The following is a 22187-nucleotide window of genomic DNA, read 5'->3' as shown; positions in this document are numbered from 1 at the left end:
GCTCCTCCGTGCCCCTCTGTGCCTCTCCGTGCTCCTCCGTGCCCCTCTGGTGTCAGGCTCCCTGCTCAGCGGGGAGTCTGCTTCTCCCTCTCCCTCCGCACCTCCACCTCCACCCATCCATGTTCTCTCTCTCTTTCAAATAAATAAAATCATAATTAATTAATTAAAAATGGCGAGGTTTAACAAGTAAGAGGCCGTTATCAAGGAAATACACTTTTTATCACAAAACAACTCTAGGCCAAAACCCATAGAGAATTAAAAAAAAGACCACAGGGATTCTTTTTTTTTTTTTTTTAACTTTTATTCATTCAGAATGCAATTCTAGACCAATCTACAACCAAGAGAAAATCCTTAAACTTTTAAACAGTGTTAACAGGCTAAATAATATAGCAGTATAGCCCCCGTATGTACAAGCAAGAAGTCGCTTTCCATCCTTATCATAAAGCCTCTTCCTAAACATTTACGTTTCCTTCCCATCCAAAAAATGCACTAACAAGATCATGCTCGTGTAGCTAGTCAGCACAAGACAAGTGGCAATTCACACTGAAGTATCAAAGTCTTGCGGTATATGGTGCCCACAACTCCAAGCTGCAGCTGTTGACCTTCTCAGTGGCACTCACTATGCGGCAGTGTCACCAATTAACATTAGAAGGACTTCGTTCATTTTTAAAGGCTAGAATTACTCAAAAAAAATCTCTGTATTGTAAATAGCATGTGAAATATTGCATTTAAGTCTAAAACGGCAAGATCGCTTAAACTTTTTCTACAGTCCTCCATGATTAATATACGTACGAAAATCAATGTTATATGAGAAGAAACAGACCAAGTTCTTACATTTTACCTAAAAGTCTAATTGTTTTTAAGTAGTATCTATTAATATTTAAATGATTACAAAATAAATCAATGTTAAATATTGCACAAAATCTAAAAGAAAATGGCCACATTACATCATACTATATAATATAGATTGATTAAAAGCAGCTAATTAGAAGCTTCTTTAGAAATTTAAAGTTTCTGACATCATTTTCCACCATTCCATCAATTCTTCCTTTTCCTCTTCTTTCCTTTCAGAAAATGACTCCAGTTCAAAATCAACCTAAAGGAGAAAATCAAGAATATGTTGTTACCAAATTGCAGGTATATTTTTAAAAGCTGAGTTTTTTAAAAATTTAGCGCAGTTCTAGAGCTTATAGACTAAGTTCAGTAAAGCCACCTGAATTAAAGGATATCCTAAAAATCTCTTGTGATAAATAAAAGATACTTTCAGGGGAAAAAAAAAAACAATCAGAGGCCATTATGTTTGAAATGTGCTTTGATCTTATAGCCTTGTAGGATTATTTAAAAGCAGATTGTGTAAAGGCAGTCTATTTAAGGGCGATCTTCCCCTCTCCTCAAGAAGAAGGTATAATTTATAATTAATTTTCTGCCTTTGAGTATTCACTGAGATTCCATAAACTTTGAATTTTCTCCTAATAGCTGGGGATACATGGAAGAATGTAGCTCAGTTTCCTCGTGTCCTAAACCACAGGTTCTTCTTTCCAGAATCTTGAATCTGCTAAGGAGACTGAGGGAGACACACACATCTCCAAACCGCCACAGGGACCAGTGGCCCAGGAACTCAACTCTCTGGGTGGACTGGGAGTTCCCAGCAGGTCTCTGCAGGTCCGTGCACTCCTGCATATTCAAAATCTGTACGTCCAGCCTCAGTCCTCCTCCGGCCCCTACGTTCCTCTGCTCTCACTGCAAGTAGAAGCGAGGGTTCCTTGGTCTGGCCGCTTGAGCCCCTAGTCAGTCAGGAATCTGATAACACTCACTACCTCCTTGAAATCACACGGGGCAGGCTAAGATCCAAATAACTGAATATTTAACAACCTGGTCCTGGAGCTCCTTTTTCCCAGGTTCCATCTGCCCAAATTTATCTCCTCATTTTACTACATATGCAGCCTAATGTACACATACACACGACGAAAACCAAAGCACCAGTTAGAAACTCAAGATGCTCTGTTTGCATAACCAAGCACGTTAGACTTCAAACTTTGGATTCAAGCACAAAAACGCAGTAAATTATTTTTCAGGAAGCCTTGCAACTGGAAATCCTGCAGGCCATTCCCTGGTTGCAAAAAGGTGACGCCAAGATAGCAGTAGAATCCTGCTCCGAGAGCAGCTTTGGTCTCCTCACCATCACCTTCCTAACTAAATAAGTCGCACCTACTTAAATAGGACGCACTTTTTGATAGCTCTTAGGGTCTCTCTCATAATATGTGCTTAATAAATGTTTGGTTAATGCCCAAGATCACCTGGCAGGCATAATTAACTTTTCCAAATACTCACTGAGTATTGTACTGGATGCTAGAAATAAAAAAGATAAATGGAACAGAAATGTCATTTTAGATTGCAATCAAGGTGGCAAATAAAACCTTCATCTTTTTTTTAAGTTGTATTCGATTTTCTTGCGGATGTCTTCAAAAACCGAGAAGTGATAAGGGAGCTTCACATTGAGTAGTATAAAATCAACCAAGGAGCCCTTGGTCAAGTTACTTGACTTCACTAGGCCTCAGTTTTCTCACCTGCTAAATGGGGTAACAGCGGTACCTACCTCACAGGGTTATTATGAAGACTAAATAGAAATGACTTGAATATGTCCGACACATACAGAGCGCTCCATAGATCTTAGAAATTATGACTTCTTACCCCAACAGCAGGGCTGTAAGGAACTGCTACTTTCTTTGTGGTTGCCAGATAGCCTGGAGCTGAGGCTGTGAGCTTATAGTTTCCAGGTACAAGCAATCGCCAGTAATCACCATCCTTTGCTGTAGGGAAACAAAATACCAAGTCACAGATTTAGGCCATTTTAGAAAACCCAGCATACCTCAACTTCTTTGATTCCCTATTTTTAAAGCAGCTGTTTATGGAATTTGATAAAGCTCCACTGAAATGAGTGTTACACTCTCTTAGAAAAAGTTAGAAATTTCTTTTTTTTTAAGATTTTTTTTTTTATTTGTTCACTTGAGAGAGAGAGAGAGAGAGAGAGAGAGAGAGCGCGCACCAGCAGAAGAGGAGGGGAGGAGGGAGAGGGAGAAGCAGGCTCCTCGCTGAGCAGGGCGCCCAAGGCCAGGACCGGAAGGAGGCAGAGGCAGCAGGGCGGGAGCGAGGGAGGGACACAGGAGGCCCCAAGAGCAGAGAACCGCGGCGGCCACAGCAAGGACTCATGCTCCGTGCACCCCCTAGGGCCTCCAGGCCACGGCAAAAGCACCCACCAGATGTGACGTCGTGGTCTATTCCTTCCACGGAGATGGTTGCGTTGGCGATCGGGTTCCCCTGAAGGTCGCGCACAAAGCCTTTAACTCCCCGGTGTATCTGTCAAGGTCAAGAACAACCAAAAACGGCAAATTAGAAATGATCCAGGAATACACTTCGCGTCAAGAATGCCCGCATTTCCTAGCAAAGTCCCGTTAGATCCCCCTTGCCTAGGATCAGAAGAGGCTCAAAAAGCCGCTAAGTATCTTGAACGCTCTTTACGCTGATCTTTCCTCAAGTGGACAAATGAGAGGTAATCCCCTGAAAACTGACATCTCGTTCTGAGCCACAGGACGCCAGCGAAGTACCCTCCTGACCACCAAAACCACCAAACCAGGTGTGTCCCACCCGGACGCAGCGCGGGGCTGGGCAGATTTCAGTACTTTCTCCTTCTGACGTTTGGCCCTCGAGTCCTCGCTCCTGCTGAATAGAGACACACTGTGGCCGCCCTTGCAATACACCCAGTGACGACATGATTCCGGTTGAAAATAAGTGACATGAAAGACGAGATTTGGACTTCAAGACTGAAGACGAGATTTGGAAAGGCAAGAAGAGATGCCCTGGAGAATAACGCCCGCGAACCACGTTGCAGTCAACAACTAAGGCGACGCAAACTACGAGAGCGGCTTTTTCCTTCATTTTAAGCAGAACTCAACTAAATCCATATGTGTTTCGAGTGACCGAGGTCACTTCAGGTTCCTGAGAAAGTGCTGCTTCTGGAATACCAAATGGTGATTCATTAAGCTCAATTCCTTAACAGAAGAGGCCCCACTTCCCAAAGCCTCAGCTCGCCCCTCACTCAGTCTCACCCTCAAAAGTGGATTTTCTTTTGCTACTGAGGCTACTGACTGGAATATTTCCTACAGGAGGTTGATTAAGTCTTGGGTTTGCCTTTGTCATCAGAATAAATCTGACAGTAGCACAAAGTTTTATCAAAGAGATGCCCCTGATTACCAATCAGCAAATCTTTTTGCATTTGCTATTTAAAAAAAAAAAAAGCAGAACTTCTAAAACTCTATAAAAATAACATGTACTCCCTTTCCCCAAAGGCAATTTGGGGATCAGAAAATTTTTAAGGGGGATCCCTGGGTGGCTCAGCGGTTTAGCGCCTGCCTTTGGCCCAGGGCGCGATCCTGGAGTCCCGGGATCGAGTCCCACGTCGGGCTCCCAGCATGGAGCCTGCTTCTCCCTCCTCCTGTGTCTCTGCCTCTCTCTCAATCTCTGTGTCTATCATGAATAAATAAATAAATAAATAAATAAATAAATAAATAAATAAAATAAATCTTTAAAAAAAATTTTTTAATTTTTAGGGAAAAGGAAGAGAGGTACACAGAGAACAGAAAATCAGAGAAAACATACAAATTTTAATTTCTTAATATGAGGGTTCTTCAAAGAAATTTAGAAAGCTTATAAACAAGCAATAATTTACCCACATGTACTTTATGCATCTTGAGACACTATAATCCTGGTATGATCAATATTATCATAAATATTCAATATTATGAATAAACCTGATCAATATTATGATCAATATTATGATCAGGTTAGGGAAACCTTAGGGAAATGAAAGTTTTAAATTTCCTTGCCATTGGACAATAAGTCAATCCCTTCAAAAACATATAGCTTGTCTGCATTAGGCACAAATATACCCAGTTAATATTCATGTCTTTACTTTTTTCTGTCTCTGCAACCCCAAACTTAGAGTATGCAGTTTAAGAAGTAGTGAAATAGGTAGATATCTATCTGTGAGATGGCAATTTTGGAGCAAACATCTCTGAAAAAACTGCCACCGTAGCCGTAAATCTCAGTGGAAATGTTACGGGGTCTCGTAACTCCACGCGAATGCAGATCGGGAGCTGTGGCCATTCTATGGCTTCTGCAAAGGAAATCACAGAAATTCACATTTCACTCGCGCTTGAAGAAGCTATTCACTCTACTTGTCCCTCCTATAATGCTCTCTCCTCAGATTCCAGGACGTCAATCAACAAAGACTGGAAAATAAAGGAAACCGAAACCCCATCCAGAAGATTCTCCACTGTGAGTAGAACTGTTCGTGTCAGTGACCCTTAGGCCCTCCCGTGCCCAACTGCCACCCAGAGCGCTTGCTGGGACGGAGACTCTGAGGTCCTGCGATGCAGGGAGTGGGGCTCATTGGTGGGACCGGAAGCTCGTTTTTAACGAGAACCTAGGCGATTCTGATGCAGGTGCCCATGAACCAGTCTTCGTGGATTTCTTTGGGAACTTTGGGAACTGGACTGTTCCAGAGCTACCGAGTGAGAGGCTCAAACTATTTACCCTAATTCACTTTACAATTCCAGTTGCTGCAAACATCCCTTTAAAACTCTGCAGGAGATTTCCTCTCAACCAATTACAGAATTAGAGATTACAGGTTAGATCCCCTAATCTCCTATTTTCCACGAGCTGTCAACTAGTCCACACTCGGACTTTGGGTCCAGGTGTTTAATTACTAAGCCCCATCGTACTCTGTCCCACTGTCGATAAAATAACTCCAACACAGAACGTCCGGCCGTCTTCACTGATCTGTCATCAGCCCTTGACGCCCGGGACTAAGTGTCCCATGAAGCAAGCTGGGGGAGTTCGGTGTAGACGAACTGCATCTCTGCGGCCTGCACGGTAACGCGGCCGTCCCCCAGGGTGGAGCCCGTGGGTGTGCAAGTTCTCATTCCAAGTGGCGTAAGACAGGTCTGTATGGCCAGCCAGCTCCCTCTTCTTTTCGGCTTATTTCTATATAAACTGAAGAACTGACACACGCCTACTTGCTACCACAAATATCACACACATTCTCCTTCCTCCTGATGGTACACACCCGTGGGGTTTGTTTTGTATTGAGTTTTTCCTTAAGAACTGACACTTCAGCAGCAGCTGAACCTGTTTTTCAATTGATGATCAGAGTAATAATCTTATCGGCGTCAACTATCGTAAATCTTGCAAGTTCTTAAAGTTCCAAGAAGACTTTTCTGAACCCCAGGACTGAGTTAGGGACCCAGAGTGCTGCCATTACTCTTTGTAATTGACCTTTATTTTAGAATTTACCATCCTCTCCTATGGTTAGGTATTGACCCAATCTAATTTCTGACCTAATCTAATTGACCTAAGTTCTGAACTCCACTAATAGGAAGACTTCTTGAGGGCAGTCACTAACTACCCCCAGTGCTTAACGATGTGCCTAAGACCCTAGAGGAGCTGAATACATTTTGGTTGAAAGAACCACAAAGGGGGACCTGGGTGCCTCGGTCTGTTGAGCGTCTGCCATCGGCTCAGGTCATGATATCGGGGTTCTAGGATGGAGCCCCACATAGGGCTCCCTGCTCCATGGGGAGCCCGCTTCGCCCTCTCCCTCTGCCTGCTTCTCCCCCTACTTGTTCTCTTTCTCTCTCTCTCTCTCAAATGGATAAATGAAATCTTAAAAAAAAAAAAAAAAAGCGCTATGTAAATAAAATGAAAAGCACTATATAGAGGAGACATCATTTAATGTGTAAGTGGAGGACACACCAAATAACCCTGTCTTACTTCCTCTGCCCAAAAAGCATTTTTATAACTCTCCTCAAAGGAGATCCTATTCAGGAGCTCTTATTAAAGTTGTTCTAGGGTCCACATAGCTAATTATCCTTGGCTTTTGTTGGTAAAAATGCCTTTTTCTATTAACATGCAGGATTCCTCTGATTGAAAAAATCTTGTGTAATGAGTAATTTTTAATTATTGTAATTAGTGGATATATTCCCTGAGACTCACTTTTAGTAAGGTTTTATGTGGATATCTGACATGTGTAGAATACTTTTACATGTCTTCAAATGCATCAGTTTCCTATGCATATGTTGTCCACATATATGCAAATAGTGTCATGTTTACTTAACAGCATTTGTTCATATCAAATTCGTTTTTAAATTAGTCTGGACTCTCTGCTGGCACATGAAACGGACACCACTCTACCTGACTTTGGGTGTAAACAGCCACACATGGACTGGAACTTGAAGACTGTCAAGGCCCTGCAGGCGAGGAACGGAGTCTTTAGGTCTGGTGCCAATGTCAGCACACTACAGAGACGTGGGGTGGCCAGGGGACTGGCCTGGGTTGGGTCTCAGTAGGTGAGACGTCTCGCTCCAGCAGATGGTGAGATTCCCCCCAAATTCTGTACAGATCCCACCGGAATGGCTACGTAAGCGCCTCTCCAGCATAGAGCTAGGCTTGTGCCGTCAGAGACCACACGGCACGGTCATTCTGGAATGAGACAGCCCAGGTTCAAATACTGCCCGAGTGACTTCAGGCAAGCTGTTTGCTTTGTCTGCGTCTCCGATCCCTCATTTTTAATTCGGGGATGAGAATGTTGATGAGGATGATGATGATGACAGTACAACTTCCCTCATAGGGTCTGTTGTGAAGATTAAATGCCTTAATGATCACAAGGCACTCAGAACAGTGTCTGGCAACCCGGAACGGCCAGGAATGGTCAGCTGGCATCACGATGACTGCCTCGGGTCCCGCTGAGTCGACGGGGAGACAAGTGGGGCACGTGGGGCACAGCGTTTGAGAAGGTGCTCGCACCTGGGGGGACCCTCTACCCACAGGCCCCGGCGACGAGCGCCTCCTAAGGCCTGGAGCCCAGGGGCCTCGTTCCCCTGCCGTCGCCCTGCTCCCGCGGGGGGCACCCGACAGGCCCGAGATGGGGGGCAGGAGGGGCTGGGGCAACACGACACACACAGGCTGTGCTGCCACCACCCGGGGCGCCCGACAGGCCCGAGATGGGGGACAGGAGGGGCCAGGGCAGCAGGAGGAGCGCAGGCTATGCTGCTCCCGCCCGGGGGTGCCCGACAGGCCTGAGATGGGAGGCAGGAGGGCCCGGGGCAACACCACACACACACACACACACACACACACACACACACACACACACGCTGTGCTGCCATCGCCCGAGGCGCCCCACAGGCCCGAGATGGGGGACAGGAGAGCCCGGGGCAACAGGACCAGCGCAGACGTGCTGCTCCCACCCAGGGCGCCCCACAGGCCCGAGATGGGGGGCAGGAGGACCGGGCGACAACAGGACCCGCACAGGCCGTGCCCTCGCCCTCTCACAGACCCCGTTCAGTGGTTCCCGGTGAATAGTCAGGACAGGAGCCGCCAGGCCTGCGGCGGCCCAGCACCTGCCGCGACCTCCCCGACGGGCTCGCCAGGCCAGGTCAGTGGCCCCGGGCTGGGCTCCCCTGGGAAGCCCCACTCTGCGCCCGAGGCTGCTTACCTGCTCGAGGTAGCGGACCAGGGAGTTCTTGTTATCCTCCCAGTAGCTCCTCAGGCTCTCTTCAGGCGGGAACTTTTCACAGCTCAGCTCCACGGTGATCTCGAAGCAGTTGCTGCTGAGGTAGTTGAAGTCCTGCATTCCTGCCAAAGCACCAAGCGGAGAAGTCGGGAGACACCTGCGGCTCCCCCCGCCCCCCGCCCCAGCACCGAGCGGCCTGCCGCGCCGAGGGCCAGGCTCGGGGCCCACCAGTGGCCACCGGGCAGCCCCTCCAGGACACACCACTAACCAGGCGGCTGTCTCTGCCTTCGAGCACCCTCATGGGCTCCCAAGCCCTCACTTGGGCACCCTGCGGCCCTGGAATGGGCAATGCGAACAGGGACAGGAGGATGACAGAGGGGGCATCTCCTGCCCCCCTAAGACAGCACCCCGTTGGGACAGTGTCCGGTGGAGCAGAGTGCCCTCGTGGAAGGCTGGGCGGCAGTGCAGCAGTCCCGGGGCACCACAGGAGGGGGAAAACACCCAGACTGGATGCCCTGGAGAAGTGTGAGGAATGGTCTGGCTTCACTTGCAGCCCCCCTTCCCTGAGGAGGCACAGCTCAGCGCCAAGAGAGCCTTTAGGTCCATGATCTCTCCCATGAGGGAAGGTGGGAATGTGTGGGTGAGCCGTACCGGACACCACTTCTCTCTCACCCCATCAGAAAACTAGAGGAGGCCCATGACCAGGGCAGAGAATGGCTGGGGGAACAGTAACCAAGATTTGCAGAGTGTAGCAAAGGGATGTGGGCCTTACTAACCATGCCACAGACGCCATCAGGAAGCCTGCCTGTTCACCACTGGGGACACCTCGCCTGGAGACCCCTCAACCGGCCCACAGCTCCCCTAACAGCTCCGCCTGCGAACCACTGACAGTAGCAAGGGGAGCCTTTGCAGATGCCTAATGAGTGTGCACAGCAAGCTGGCCCAACTCTGCAGGGCTGAGAGAAAGGACACAAATCGGAACATTCAGCGCTGCCCTAAGGAAAGCAAACAGGAGGCTATCAGCAATAGGCCTGACCTTGTCAGATCAAAAGAAGCCATAAAGTCTTAAGAATTCTCTCCTTAAGAAGTATGGAGGAGGTATAACATAGAAAAGGTCTGGGAAAGCCTCAGAATCCCTAACAGGACTGAGAGAAGTTATTACTCTACCAAAACCAGTTGGTAAAGGCAGAAAGAGGTGACTGCATCTTCAAATGGGAAGGCAGTAAACAAGACTTCAAGGAACATGAAAAATCAAGGAATCATGATCCCACCAAAGGAACACAATAATTTTCTAGTAACCAACCCCAAAGAAACAGAGATCTATGATTTTCCCAATAGAAAAATTCAAAATAGTTGTTTTAAGGAAACTCCGTGACCTACGAGAAAAAACAGAAACAATTCATAAAATCAGGAAAACAATTTATGAGCAAAATGAGAAGTTTCACAGAAAGATAGAAATCATAACAAGAGCTAAAAAAAATCCTGGAGCTAAAAATATATGTATATATATTATATATATGGAATTAGAAGGAGGAAAAATGCAACAGATAGCATTAACAGCAGACTGGATCAAGGAGAAGAATCAGTAGGCAGAAATAGGTCATTTGAAATTATCCAATCATATGAAAACAAAGAAAAAAGAATGAAAAAGAGTGAAGAACGCCTACATGACTAGGGGATATCATTAAGAAAAAAATCTACACATCACTAGAGTCCCAGAAGGCAAAGACAGAGAGAAGAGAAAGAAGGCTAACATCAAGAAATAATGGCTGAGAACTTCCTAAATCCAGGAAGAAATTTGGACATCCAAGTTCATAGGTCTCCCAAATATTTTAATTCAAAAAGATCTTCTCCAGGACATATTAGAATAAAGCAGTCAAAAAAAAAAAAATCAAAGACAAAAAAAAGAAAAAAATCAAAGACAAAGAGATGATCTTAAAAGGAGCTAAAAAAGGAAAAAAAAAAAAAAGCTTATGACCTACAATAGGAAATTCCACCCTTCCACCCCACCCCCGCACCACCCATGAGGCTATCAGTAGATTTCTCAGCAGAAACCTTACAGGCCAGGAAACAGTGGGATGATATGTTCAAAGTGAAAGAAAGAAACTGTCAACCAGGAAAACTTTACTGAGCAAACTTGTCCTTCAGAAATAAAGGAGACAGACTTTCCCAGATAAAAGCTGAAGGAGTTCATCACATTAGAACTGCCTTACAAGATACGCTGAAAGGTGTTCACTTGAAGCTGAAATGAAAGGATACTAATTTGTAACATGGAAACATATAAAAATATGCAACACACTGGTAAAGGTAGGTATAGGGTCAAATCCAAATCCATAACACTGTGTTATGGTAGTGTGTTAATCACTTAACTCTAGAATGAAAAAAAAAAAGACAAAAGCATTAAAAATAACTATATCCACAATAATTTGTTAATGAATACACAACAAGAAAAAAATGTAAACTGTGACATCAGAACAAAATATTGGTGGGGAACAGCATAGAAAGGGCTTTTGCAACTGATCAAAATTAAGCTACCAGCTTAAAATGGATTATTATCTATAAGATGTAAACCTCATGCTAACCACAAAGCAAAACTTACAGTAGAGTCACAAAAGATAAAGGTATAAGCACCAAAGCGTATCACTAAGGAAATCATCAATTCACAAAAGAGGTCAGAAAGAGAGGAAGAAAGGAACAAGGGAACTACAAAACTGCCAGAAAACAATAAGATGGTATTAATATGTCCTTTAAATGTTAATGCTTTAAATTCTCCACAAAGACATAGTCTGACCAGATTTAGAAAAAAATAAATAAAAGAAAAAAACAAGACCCAACTATATGGTGCCGACCAGAGCCTCAGAGCCTCTCGATCTTTAAGGGTAATAAAAGCTCATAGTGAAGGAATGAAAAAAAAAAATTCCATGCAAGTGGAAACCTGAAAAGAGTAGAGGTGGTTATACTTTTATCAGACAAAATACACTTTAAGCCAAAAAGCTATAACAAGAGACAAAGATGGTCATTATAAAATGATAGAAGGGGAAATTAATCAGAGGACATAACTCTTTAAAATTATATATGTGCTCAACATAGGAGCATTTACATATATTAAGCAAATACTAACAGATCTGAAGAGAAAAATAGACAACAATATAATAATAATAGGAGACTTCAATATCCCAGTTTCAACAATGAATAGATTATCCAGTTGGAAATCAATAAGGAAACAATTGCCCTTGAACCATATGTCAGACCAAATGTACCTAATAGACATACATGGCACACTCCATCCAATAGCAGAATTACACATTCTTCTCAAGCCCACGTGGAATATTATCCAGGATAGATTCACAATTATGTAGAAAATTAAAACAATGCCCTTCTGGACAACCAATGGGTCAAAAAGGAAATCAAACGGGAAACCAAATATCATGAAACAAAAAAAAAAGAAAGAAAGAAGAAAGAAAGAGAGAGAGAGAGAAAGAAAGAAAAAGAAAGAAAGAAAGAAAGAAAGAAAGAAAGAAAGAAAGAAAGAAAGAAAGAAAAGAGAAAAATACAGCATACAAAAACTCGTGGGATGAGGTAAAAGCAGTTCTAAGAGGAAAGTTTATTACAATAAATGGCTGCACTGAGAAAAAAGAAGGATCTTGAATAAACAATCTAACTGGATACATCAAGGAACTAGAAAAAAGAAGAATAAACTAAGTCCAAAGTTAGCAGAAAGAAGGAAATAACAAAGATCTGAGCAGAAACAAATGAAATACAGACAAGAAAAAAGGAAAGATCAAAAAAATCTAACAGCCAGGCTGTTTTTTTGTTTTGTTTTGTTTAAGATAAACAAGACTGACAAACATTTTACTAGAGTAAGAATTGAGAGAGAAAACCCCAAAAATAATCAGAAATGGAAGTGGAGACACTACAACTGATACGACAGAAATACAAAGGATCTTAAGAGACCACTATGAAGGATTATTACCAACAATTGGATGACTTAGAAGAAATGAGTAAATTTCTAGAGACATGCAGCCTCCCAACACTGAATTATGAATTATGAAGAAACAGAAAATCAATTACGAGCAGGAAGACTGAACCAGCAATCAAAATTTTCCCAATAAAGAAAAGCCCAAGACAATATGGTTTCACTGATGAATTCTACCAAACATTTAAATAAGAATTAACACCAATCCTTCTAAAACTCTTCCTTAAAAAAAGAGGAGGAAACCCTCTCAAACTCATTTTATAAGTCAGCATTACCTGGATACCAAAGCCAGAAAAGGACATTATAAGAAAAGAAAACTACAAGCCAATAACCCTGATGAATACGGTTGCAAAAATTCTCAACAAAATACTAGCCAACTGAGTTCAACAGCACATTGAAAGGATCATACAGAATGAGCAAGTGGAGTTTATATTTGGGATGCAAGGATGGTTCAACATACGCAAATCAACAAATGGGATGCATCACATTAATAGAAGGACAGATAAAAACCATGATCATCTCAAAGATTGCATAGAAAGATTTTGACAAGATTCAACACCTTTTCATGATAAAAACTCTCAACAAACTGGATGTAAAAGGACCGTACCTCAACATAATAAAGGCTGATTATGACGAGTCCACAGCTAACATCATACTTAATAGTAAAAGGCTGAAAGCTTTTTGTCGAAGATCAGGAACAAGAAAAAGATGCCCATTTTCACCACTCCTATTCAATATAGTATTAGAAGTCCTACTCAAAACAATCAGGAAAGAAAAAAAAATAAGACATCCAAATTGGAAAAAAAAAAAAAAGGTGAGGTAAAACTGTCTGCAGATGATACGATCTTAAACGTAAAAAGTCCTAAAGATTGTACTAAAAAAGCTCTTGGAACTAATTAAACAAAATCATTAAAGTTGCAGGCTACAAAATCAACACAAAAATTGGTTTCATTTCTATAACTAACAGTGAACTATTCAAAAAAAAAAAACAAAGAAAACAATCCCACTTACAACAGTATCAAAAAACTAATACTCAGGAATAAATTTAACCAAGGAGGTGAAAGATCTATAAACTGAACACTATGACACTAATGAAAGAAACTGAAGAAGACACAAATAAATGGAAAGACATCCTGCGTTCACAGATCAGAATTAATATTATTAAAATGTCCATACTACTCAAAACCGTCTACAGATTCAATGCAATCCCTATCAAAATTCCAATGGCATTCTTTTACAGACAGAGAAAAAAATCCTAAAGATTGTATGGAACCACGACAGGCACCAAATAGCCAAACCAATCTTGAGATATAAGAATAAAACTGGAGACATACTTTGTGATTTCAATCTATACTCACAAAGCCACAGTAATCAAAATGGTATGATACTGGCATAAAAACAGACACATAGATCAGAGATACAGAATCAGGAGCCCAGAGATAAATCCTGACACATAAATATTGACAGTTAATAATATTTGACACAGTTAACTAATATTTGACAAGGAAACCAAGAATACTTAATGGAGAAAGGCTCATCTCTTTCATAAAAGCTGCTGGGAAAACTGGATATCCACATGCAGATGAAACACATTGGAATTTTATCTCATACATACACAAAAATTAACTCAAAATGGATTGAAAAAGTAAATGTAAGATCAGAAATCGTAAAGCCACTAGAAGAAAACATAGGGAAAAACCTGGTCATTGGTCTTGGCAACAGCTTTTTGGATATGGCAACAAAACACAAGCAAAAAAGGAAAAAGAAACAAGCAGGACTACATCACACTGGAAACTTCTGCCCGACTCACCGCCAGGTACACTATACCAAGCAGCACCGTTGGTTGTTCCATCTATGAAGCTGCTGTCGTCATCATTCTTGCGACACGGGGGCCGGTTGGGGTCAGACATGGGTGGGTTAAAAGAGGAGTACGCCCGAGCCAAGCTTTGGAAAATGGCATCATCCGGGCAGGAGCTATATTCATGGGCACTACCTGGAAAATAAACCCACAAGATGAAAGAAATGTACATTCTACTTATGCCTTGAAAGTTTCATGAGAAAAGGTGATAAACTTACGGTAAACTAGACCTGAGTAAACAGGAGATTTCCACTGTTAAAAGTTTTAATTAAAAAAAATTTTTTTTTAATTTATAAAGGGTAACCTCAAAACAACAACAACAGCAACAAAAAAAAAGGTAACCTCATAGCCACCATGAAGCACTCTCACACATAATTTTCAGGATTTGAGTTTAAAGTAGAAAAAAAAATACCCTATGGGGGATCCCTGGGTGGCGCAGCGGTTTGGCGCCTGCCTTTGGCCCAGGGCACGATCCTGGAGACCCGGGATCGAGTCCCACGTCGGGCTCCTGGTGCATGGAGCCTGCTTCTCCCTCTGCCTGTGTCTCTGCCTCTCTCTCTCTGTGTGACTATCATAAATAAATAAAAATTAAAAAAAATCCCCTATGGGTAATATGGAACTAAATAATATATATTTTGATACACTGTGTTCTTCTTCATATCTGATCAAATATGCCAGACTTTTAAATTTCCCAACTATCAAGGAACTACAAAATCTCTCAACTGTAACGATGTCTCACCGAAGACTTTCTTCGGGGCTCCAAGTTTCCAGTATCTAAAATCACCATGATGTGCCTACAAAAAACCAATTCCTCAGAGGCCCCGGGAGATCCATACAAAGCAGGAAGTTTCTTGGAGCAACAAAGAGCACTTTGAAAACCATTATCTGGCTAAAGCTTGCTGGGCCTGAAATTTAACTAAAACTAGCTGGAGAAAGTCAGAGCACCACTTCGCCTCCCTGACACCACTAGAAACAGTTCCAAATGCAGAAGCGTGAATGCGTGGAAAGACATGGAGAGATCCACCTGGGCCCTGATCAAGCTCCAAAAAAAGGCCACTTCCATTTGTAAGCCATCTTGCACACAAACCTATGTAATTTCCGTTTCTCTCGATTCATCCAGGGTTCAAGAGTGACCCGAGCTCATGAAGTCTGTTGTCTCCCCTTCTCTTGCATTCCGTCAAGATCACATTTCTCTTCAACTAAACTTATTAAAAAGTTAGTTCTTTTCTGCCAAATATTTATACCAATGCCACATGAAATAAACATACATAGTTCTACAGGTAAAATCACTGAATGGCCTGTTCCTTGAAAGAATATTATAGAAATTCATGAGGCAGTTGTAACCCTTGAGCCGTTCGAGAAGCAGGAGGAACACCTACCACTCCGGGTCTCATCATAGGGGTAGTTGGCCACGAGGTCTCCCCCGTGGAGATTGGCAGAGAGCACGAAAGGAATATCCATAATCCAATGAATGACTGCCTTGGTCTCAGGAGCAAGCTGTATGAAAGATTAGAGATGAGAGGCTTATAAATTTGGTTATCAAAAATAAATAAATAAAAATGAAAAAATAAATTTGGTTATCGTTGGTGGGATCACTTGACAGGAAAGACATAGAGAAGGAAAAACAAAACCAATAATCGAAAGCTGGTCACATAGGTCACATTTCAAGCGCTTTGTGGTGGTTGTCATAAAAATAAAAAAGATTCCAGCAAGACCGTTTCCATCTCTATCTTTCTCATTTATAATAAAACATATTTCAATGCTGTTTGAATTTCCTTAAAAGTTGTACTTTTGTGAGCCACCAGCTATTTTTCCTCTTTGTGTTTTCGTTTAGCGTTTTTCTCTTTGAAACTTGAAAACCATCCTGCAAATTCTGCAACACTTCCATCTGATCTTGGTTAATAAAAGCTAAGAACAAGACAAGGAGAAAAGAAAATAGTGGGACTGAAGACAACAAGGTTCTCTATGATAGTTAAACGCTAGAAATATATGGTAGATTTTATTTCCTTCATTATTACTAATTTTTATTTATTATTTTCTTTTATTGCTTACTATTTTTCCGATTCCCTCCAAGTACCTCTAACATCACCCCTATAAAAAGATATCAACTGGGTCTCTTTGAAAACTCACTGTAAAATATCAGCTTACTTTGGGAAAACCATCTTAAAGGCAGAAGTTTCAAAAATTCATGTTGTTTTTTTATTTTTTTATTTTTTTTTTTTTTACGTAAATTCAATTTGCCAACATACAGTATAAAACCAAGTGCTCATCCCATCAGGTGTCCTCCTTAGTGCCCGTCACCAAGTCACCTCATCCCCTTATGCTCTTCCACCTCTACAACCCTTTGTGTCCCAGAGTCAGGAGTCTCTCATGTTGTCTTTTAATGACTCACAGCCCCTCATATCCTGATAGCAAAAGAGAAGAGGAAAGAAATTTATACCAAGAATTAATTTGGAGCCAGATGCTTGATTCATATGGTGAGTTTTTAATAGCAACAAGAAAGACTCTCAAACTCCCAAATACCTCATTGATTTAAAAAAAAAAAAAAAAATTCCTGGAGGTGTGATCCATACTGTTCTTTGGGACAGAAACTCTAACAGCCTCAGTAGGGTTTGATGGTTACAAGATCTTATATTTCTGTATCGCTGTTCAGTTTATGAATGAGCTTCACAGCATCCCTGGTGGAGAAGCAAAGATAGTCATCCCCCTCACGGGAAGAACCTAGGTGCTGAGCACTAATATGTCCAAGTTCACACAGCTAAGAATTCAAATCTGGTCTACAAAACTATAAAGACTACGTCTTTGTCAGTATAGCAACTTTCATGTAACAAAACTAACCTATTTTTCGTAGGCAACTAATAATCGTGAAAAAGTGTGACTTAGAATGGGGTGTTGTTTTAATTATTGATTTGCTTGGTTTATCTCATTCTGCCTACAAAAAAATGTCTATTGCAAAAAATGTAAAGGAGACAAACACAAAGAAAGAAGATTATAATGACCCATAATTTTACCATCTAAAGATACAAACTGCTTTTACATGTATCTTTCTCAGTCTTTTTCCAACACTCTTATATAATTTCTTAAATGTGATAATTTATGTAAAATTTGATACGTGGCCTTTTTTGTTTGACAACAAGTAATAAATACTTCTGCATGTCCTTGAATAGCCTTCTAAGTTACTATGCTAATAGCTGAGAAGTATCCAGTATATGGATATAACATTCTTAAACATGAACAGAGTAATAGCTAATATTTACTATAGACTTTCTGTGTGACACATTGAAGTCTCACATCCACCCTGTGAGATAAGGATGACATGTACTCCTATTTTGCAGATGCGTAAACTGAGGCACAGAGAAGTCAGGCAATAGCATGAGACCAGTCGGTTCTGATTGGCAGAGCCTGGACTCCAGCCCAGCCTGGACTCAAGCTCCAGAGCGCTAACAACCTCCAGTTGCTGGGAGGGGTTGGGGAGAAGGGGAACATGTTGGTCTGAGGGTACACACTTTCAGTTATAAGACGAATGAGCTCTGGGGATCTAACACACAGCATGGTGACTTCATAACACTGTGTTGCATACTTGAAATTTGCCAAAAGAGTAGATCATAAGCATTTGCACCACAAAAGAAAACTAAAGTGACTATGTGAGGTGATGGACATGTTAATTTGCTTGACTGTGATAATCAATTCATAACGTCTGCTCCGTCAAATCATCACATCGTACACCTTACATCTATACAATTTTTTATTTGGCGATTATACTTCAATAGAGCTGAGGGGTAGTTCTCCAACTGTTGGGTACTGAGTTGTTTACTATAGAAAAAATATTCTACGAGAATAGTAGAATTGTAGCTACTCTTTGTGCAGATCTGCACTTTCCTTTGGGAAATTTTCCTAGAGATGGAACAACTTAACCAAAAGCTAAGCATAGTTTTTAATTTCATAAAATGTATCCCACATTGCCTGTCTATAAAATACAGCAGTAGCATATTAAGCTTGCCACTTCTTATCACTCTTACCAACATGGGACATGTGGTTTTTTTAAAATATGTCACTTTGATACATGACAAGTTAGAATTCTTTTAAATGTGCATTCTTTGATTAACTAATAAAACTAGAACCATTTTTACGTGTTTAGTAGCCACTTATGTTTATTCTTTGGTGACATATTTATACATGGTTTAACTGATTTTTTACTGAAATGCTGATCTCTCGCTAATTGCAAGAGTTATTTATCTAGTAAAAACACTAACCCTCTATATTATGGATATTTTCTGAGTTTTTCATTGGTCTTTCCAATTCATTTTTTTCAAATTTAATGATAATGATAATTAAAATACAAAATATCAAGATATTTATGTTGTCAAATCTACTGATCTTTTCTTTATGGTCTCTACTTCTGCATTTTATTCATTCAATAACTATCAAATGGTCACCATATGCCAATTCTTCTATATAAGGGATTTAGAAAATTCTATCCCCTTCTAAAAATTGTATACTTACCAAAATTTTCTTTTTCTAGGTTCATACTTTTAATATAGATTTTATGTTGATCTGTGCTGAATTTGTGAGATGGATTCCTCTCAATTTCATTTATTGAATTATCCTTTCTTTCCACAGTGGTCTGAAAAACTCCCTTGCTATATGCTAAATTCTTAGATGTACTTAAATTTGTTTTTGGAATTCAAATTAATTTAAATTAAATCCAGTTCAAGTTTTTATTTAAATCAACATTAAAATAACTAATACAGAACATGGACTCAAAAAAAATCTTTAATCTAAAAAATAGCCATGCTTTTCTTTGCAATGAATTTATGGTTTATTAGACTCAACTGCTCAAAAAAATGGCAATAATATTATATGTAGGAGTTTAACACATTCTTTTATATTATGTTCAAAGTTTTCCTTGCAGTGCTGAATTTCTTTTCAACCCTCTCCCTTATACATCTCTTTCATTCCTCCTATTTGCTCTACCCCAGTGAATGGTACCAACAAGTATTTCTATGAGTTCAGAAGAGACATCTCTGTGGTTTGGAGAATCATTGAAGACTTTAGGAAGGAGGTGGAATTCCAAGATGCCTTGGGGGAAAAGAAGACAGGCTTTGGATAGGAGGAAAAGAGTAGTAAAAACTGAAAGGAAGACAGTACAGTGGGGGAAGCAAGGACTGGTTTGAGTGGGAGTTCAGGAGGCAAAGCCATACTGTGGGAGACTATGCTTCTCTATTATTCACCTGAAAGTGTTCAAAACACTGTGCATGGTATGCTTCCATATATTTATAGATTGGTACACGCATAAAACATAATTCTAAAGGATACATACCGAGATGTGGATGCTGGTCATCTAAGACTATAGGGTAATGGGTTATTTTTTCTCCTCATTTACAATTACTAATTTTGTAATACAACATTTTTTTAAGAAATCTTTTTGGAACAAATATAACACACAGTCCTGAATAGACGAAGTCACAGCTGGCGATTAGGTTCAGCCTATCGCTAATTCTTATCCATACACTATTGCTAATATACATGCTACCAATGTGTTCAAAAGCAAGTGAGTAAATTCCACAATTTGACAAATTAAATTCAGTTTGTCTCTGGCTACTAACAGAATTTTTTAGGCTGATTAAATGCTGTGATCCCTGGGGTACTGTGATTATGTATTTAAGTAACCCATAAAGAAGCCTCTGGAATATCTCTAAGATTGAGCCCCAGGAGAATCTAGAACCAATTATGACCTATCTTTAAAATTTCCATTTAAAGACCGTCAATATAGCTTAAATGTTATGCTCTATAATTAGATGGCTTTGGCTCTTAAAATATATTAAAGCTATATTTATTTCCTTTTCTTCACAACTCTAGCCATTAGAGACAAGTGTAAATTTAATAAAATTGTTTGACTTATTTTAATCCACTCTGTTTTCAAGCAATCCAGGCCCAGGCTCATGTCCTGAGCCCAGAAAACAGTGGAGGTGACCCAGCCAAAGAGCTCAAGAACAGATGAGGAAAGACAGCAAGGAGAACTCCAGGACAGGAAGAGAGAGCTTTTATTCAGAGGTTCAGAGGAACAAGGAAAGCATCTGGAACATGTGGTGAAAATTCTGATTTCTTTTCATCACCCATTCCCACAGCATACACACCCCAGAACTCCCCAAATCATCATTCGTAAAAGTCTTCATTTTTAACCTCAAATTCCTACAAAGCTTGAAATGCTGAGTGAAATAAGTCAATCGGAGAAGGACAAACATTATATGGTCTCATTCATTTGGGGAATATAAAAAATAGTGAAAGGTAATAAAGGGGAAAGGAGAGAAAATGAGTGGGAAATATCAGAGAGGGAGACAGACCATGAGAGACTCCTAACTCTGGGAAACGAACAAGGAGTGGTGGAAGGGGAGGTGGGCCAGGGTGGGGGTGACTGGGTGACAGGCACTGAGGGGGCACTTGGCGGGATGAGCACTGGGTGTTATGCTATATGTTGGCAAATTGAACTCCAATAAAAATAAATAAATACATAAATTAAAAAAAAAAAACATTATAAGGGCAGATTGGTGGAGGCCAGAGACAGCATTGGGGGGATGGGGAAGGAAACGGGTAAAGGTGGTCAGAAGTTATAAAAGAGGTCATGGGGAAGTCATGTACAACATGGTGACACTGTATTCTATATTTGAAGTTTTAAGAGAGTAGATCCTAAATATTCTACCACAAGACAAAAATCACAACCATGTATGGTGACTGATGGTTACTAGACTTACGGTGGTGATCATTTCACGATCTGTACAAATACCAAATCATCTTGCTGCACATCTGAAACTAATAGTATGTTACGTCAACTACATCTCAATAAAAATAAAACAAACATAGAAGCTACTGTAAGGGATAGAGAAACTGAGAAGAGGGAGTAAAAAAAGGCCAGATGTGTCCTGACATTAACAAAATGTCTACTACGTGTCTCCTACCAGGCAGCATCTTAACACAGTCTCGATCTTAACGACAAAGATGGAAAAAAAGAGAAGATGAATAATATGAATAATATCATCCCAGGTTTACTGAAGATTCAGTCCAATGCAAATAGATCTTGCTACTGTTCCAGAAAAGAGACTAAAAAAAAAAAAAAAAGACTAAATTTTAATTTTTACCTATTTCTCTTTAACTTACCTTTACTCAGAAAAGATAAGGTTTTTAATTTTTTAAATAAAAACTCAAACTCTAGTTTTGGGGGGGCACCTGCCGTGGCTCAGTCAGTTAAGTAGCAGACTCTTGATTTCCGCTCAGGGCATGATCTCAGGGTCATGGGATCGAGCCTGCCATCGGGCTCCACACTCAGCAGGGAATCTGCTTGAGACTCTCTCCCCCTCTCCCTCTGCCCTCCCCCTGCCCACTTGCATGTGCACGTGTCCGTGCTCTCTCTCCAAAATTAATACATCTTTTTAAAAATCCTAATTCTTTTTAAAGTGCCATGAACACACATATCCTTAAAAATTACTGCTTAAACTAGAAATAAGAAAAGACCTAACAGCGATCATGCAAATACTGCACGGGCTGTGCTGGGGAAGGGGAGGGTAGTGCTGATGGAAAGCCTACAGCCCTGCACGGAGGCTGCCCATCAGATATCCCACGGACATGGGTTTATTTCAGAGATTCTTCTACGGAAGGTGGCAGGCATCACCTTCCCACCGCTCAGACTCACTAAAGACAGCACAGGCCCGAGGGCAGTGGGGAGAGTCTGCAGGCGGACATCAGCGCGCAGCTTCCACCACGTGTTTTCATTTCTGCCCCACCCCTCA

At 41.1% G+C, this 22187-nt stretch overlaps 1 protein-coding gene across 1 annotated transcript in view; it reads right to left on the bottom strand.

Annotated features, from left to right (window-relative positions):
- Positions 1-279: 279 nt before the first annotated feature.
- Positions 280-22187, bottom strand: part of CPE (carboxypeptidase E) — a 102278-nt gene continuing 80370 nt past the window's right edge. Inside the window, exons 4-9 of the mRNA XM_072773840.1 lie at positions 15783-15900; positions 14356-14538; positions 8552-8691; positions 3258-3357; positions 2692-2810; positions 280-1096 (exon numbers count right to left, since the gene is read on the bottom strand). Of these exons, the coding sequence (XP_072629941.1) occupies positions 998-1096; positions 2692-2810; positions 3258-3357; positions 8552-8691; positions 14356-14538; positions 15783-15900 (759 nt within the window). The 3' untranslated portion in view covers positions 280-997. The remainder of the gene's footprint in view (positions 1097-2691; positions 2811-3257; positions 3358-8551; positions 8692-14355; positions 14539-15782; positions 15901-22187) is intronic.

The sequence above is a fragment of the Canis lupus genome, chromosome 13, assembly GCF_048164855.1.
Source record: "Canis lupus baileyi chromosome 13, mCanLup2.hap1, whole genome shotgun sequence".
Lineage (NCBI taxonomy): Eukaryota > Metazoa > Chordata > Mammalia > Carnivora > Canidae > Canis > Canis lupus.
Note: the sequence above shows the minus strand (reverse complement) of the source record. Positions and strands in the feature narration are given on the sequence as shown.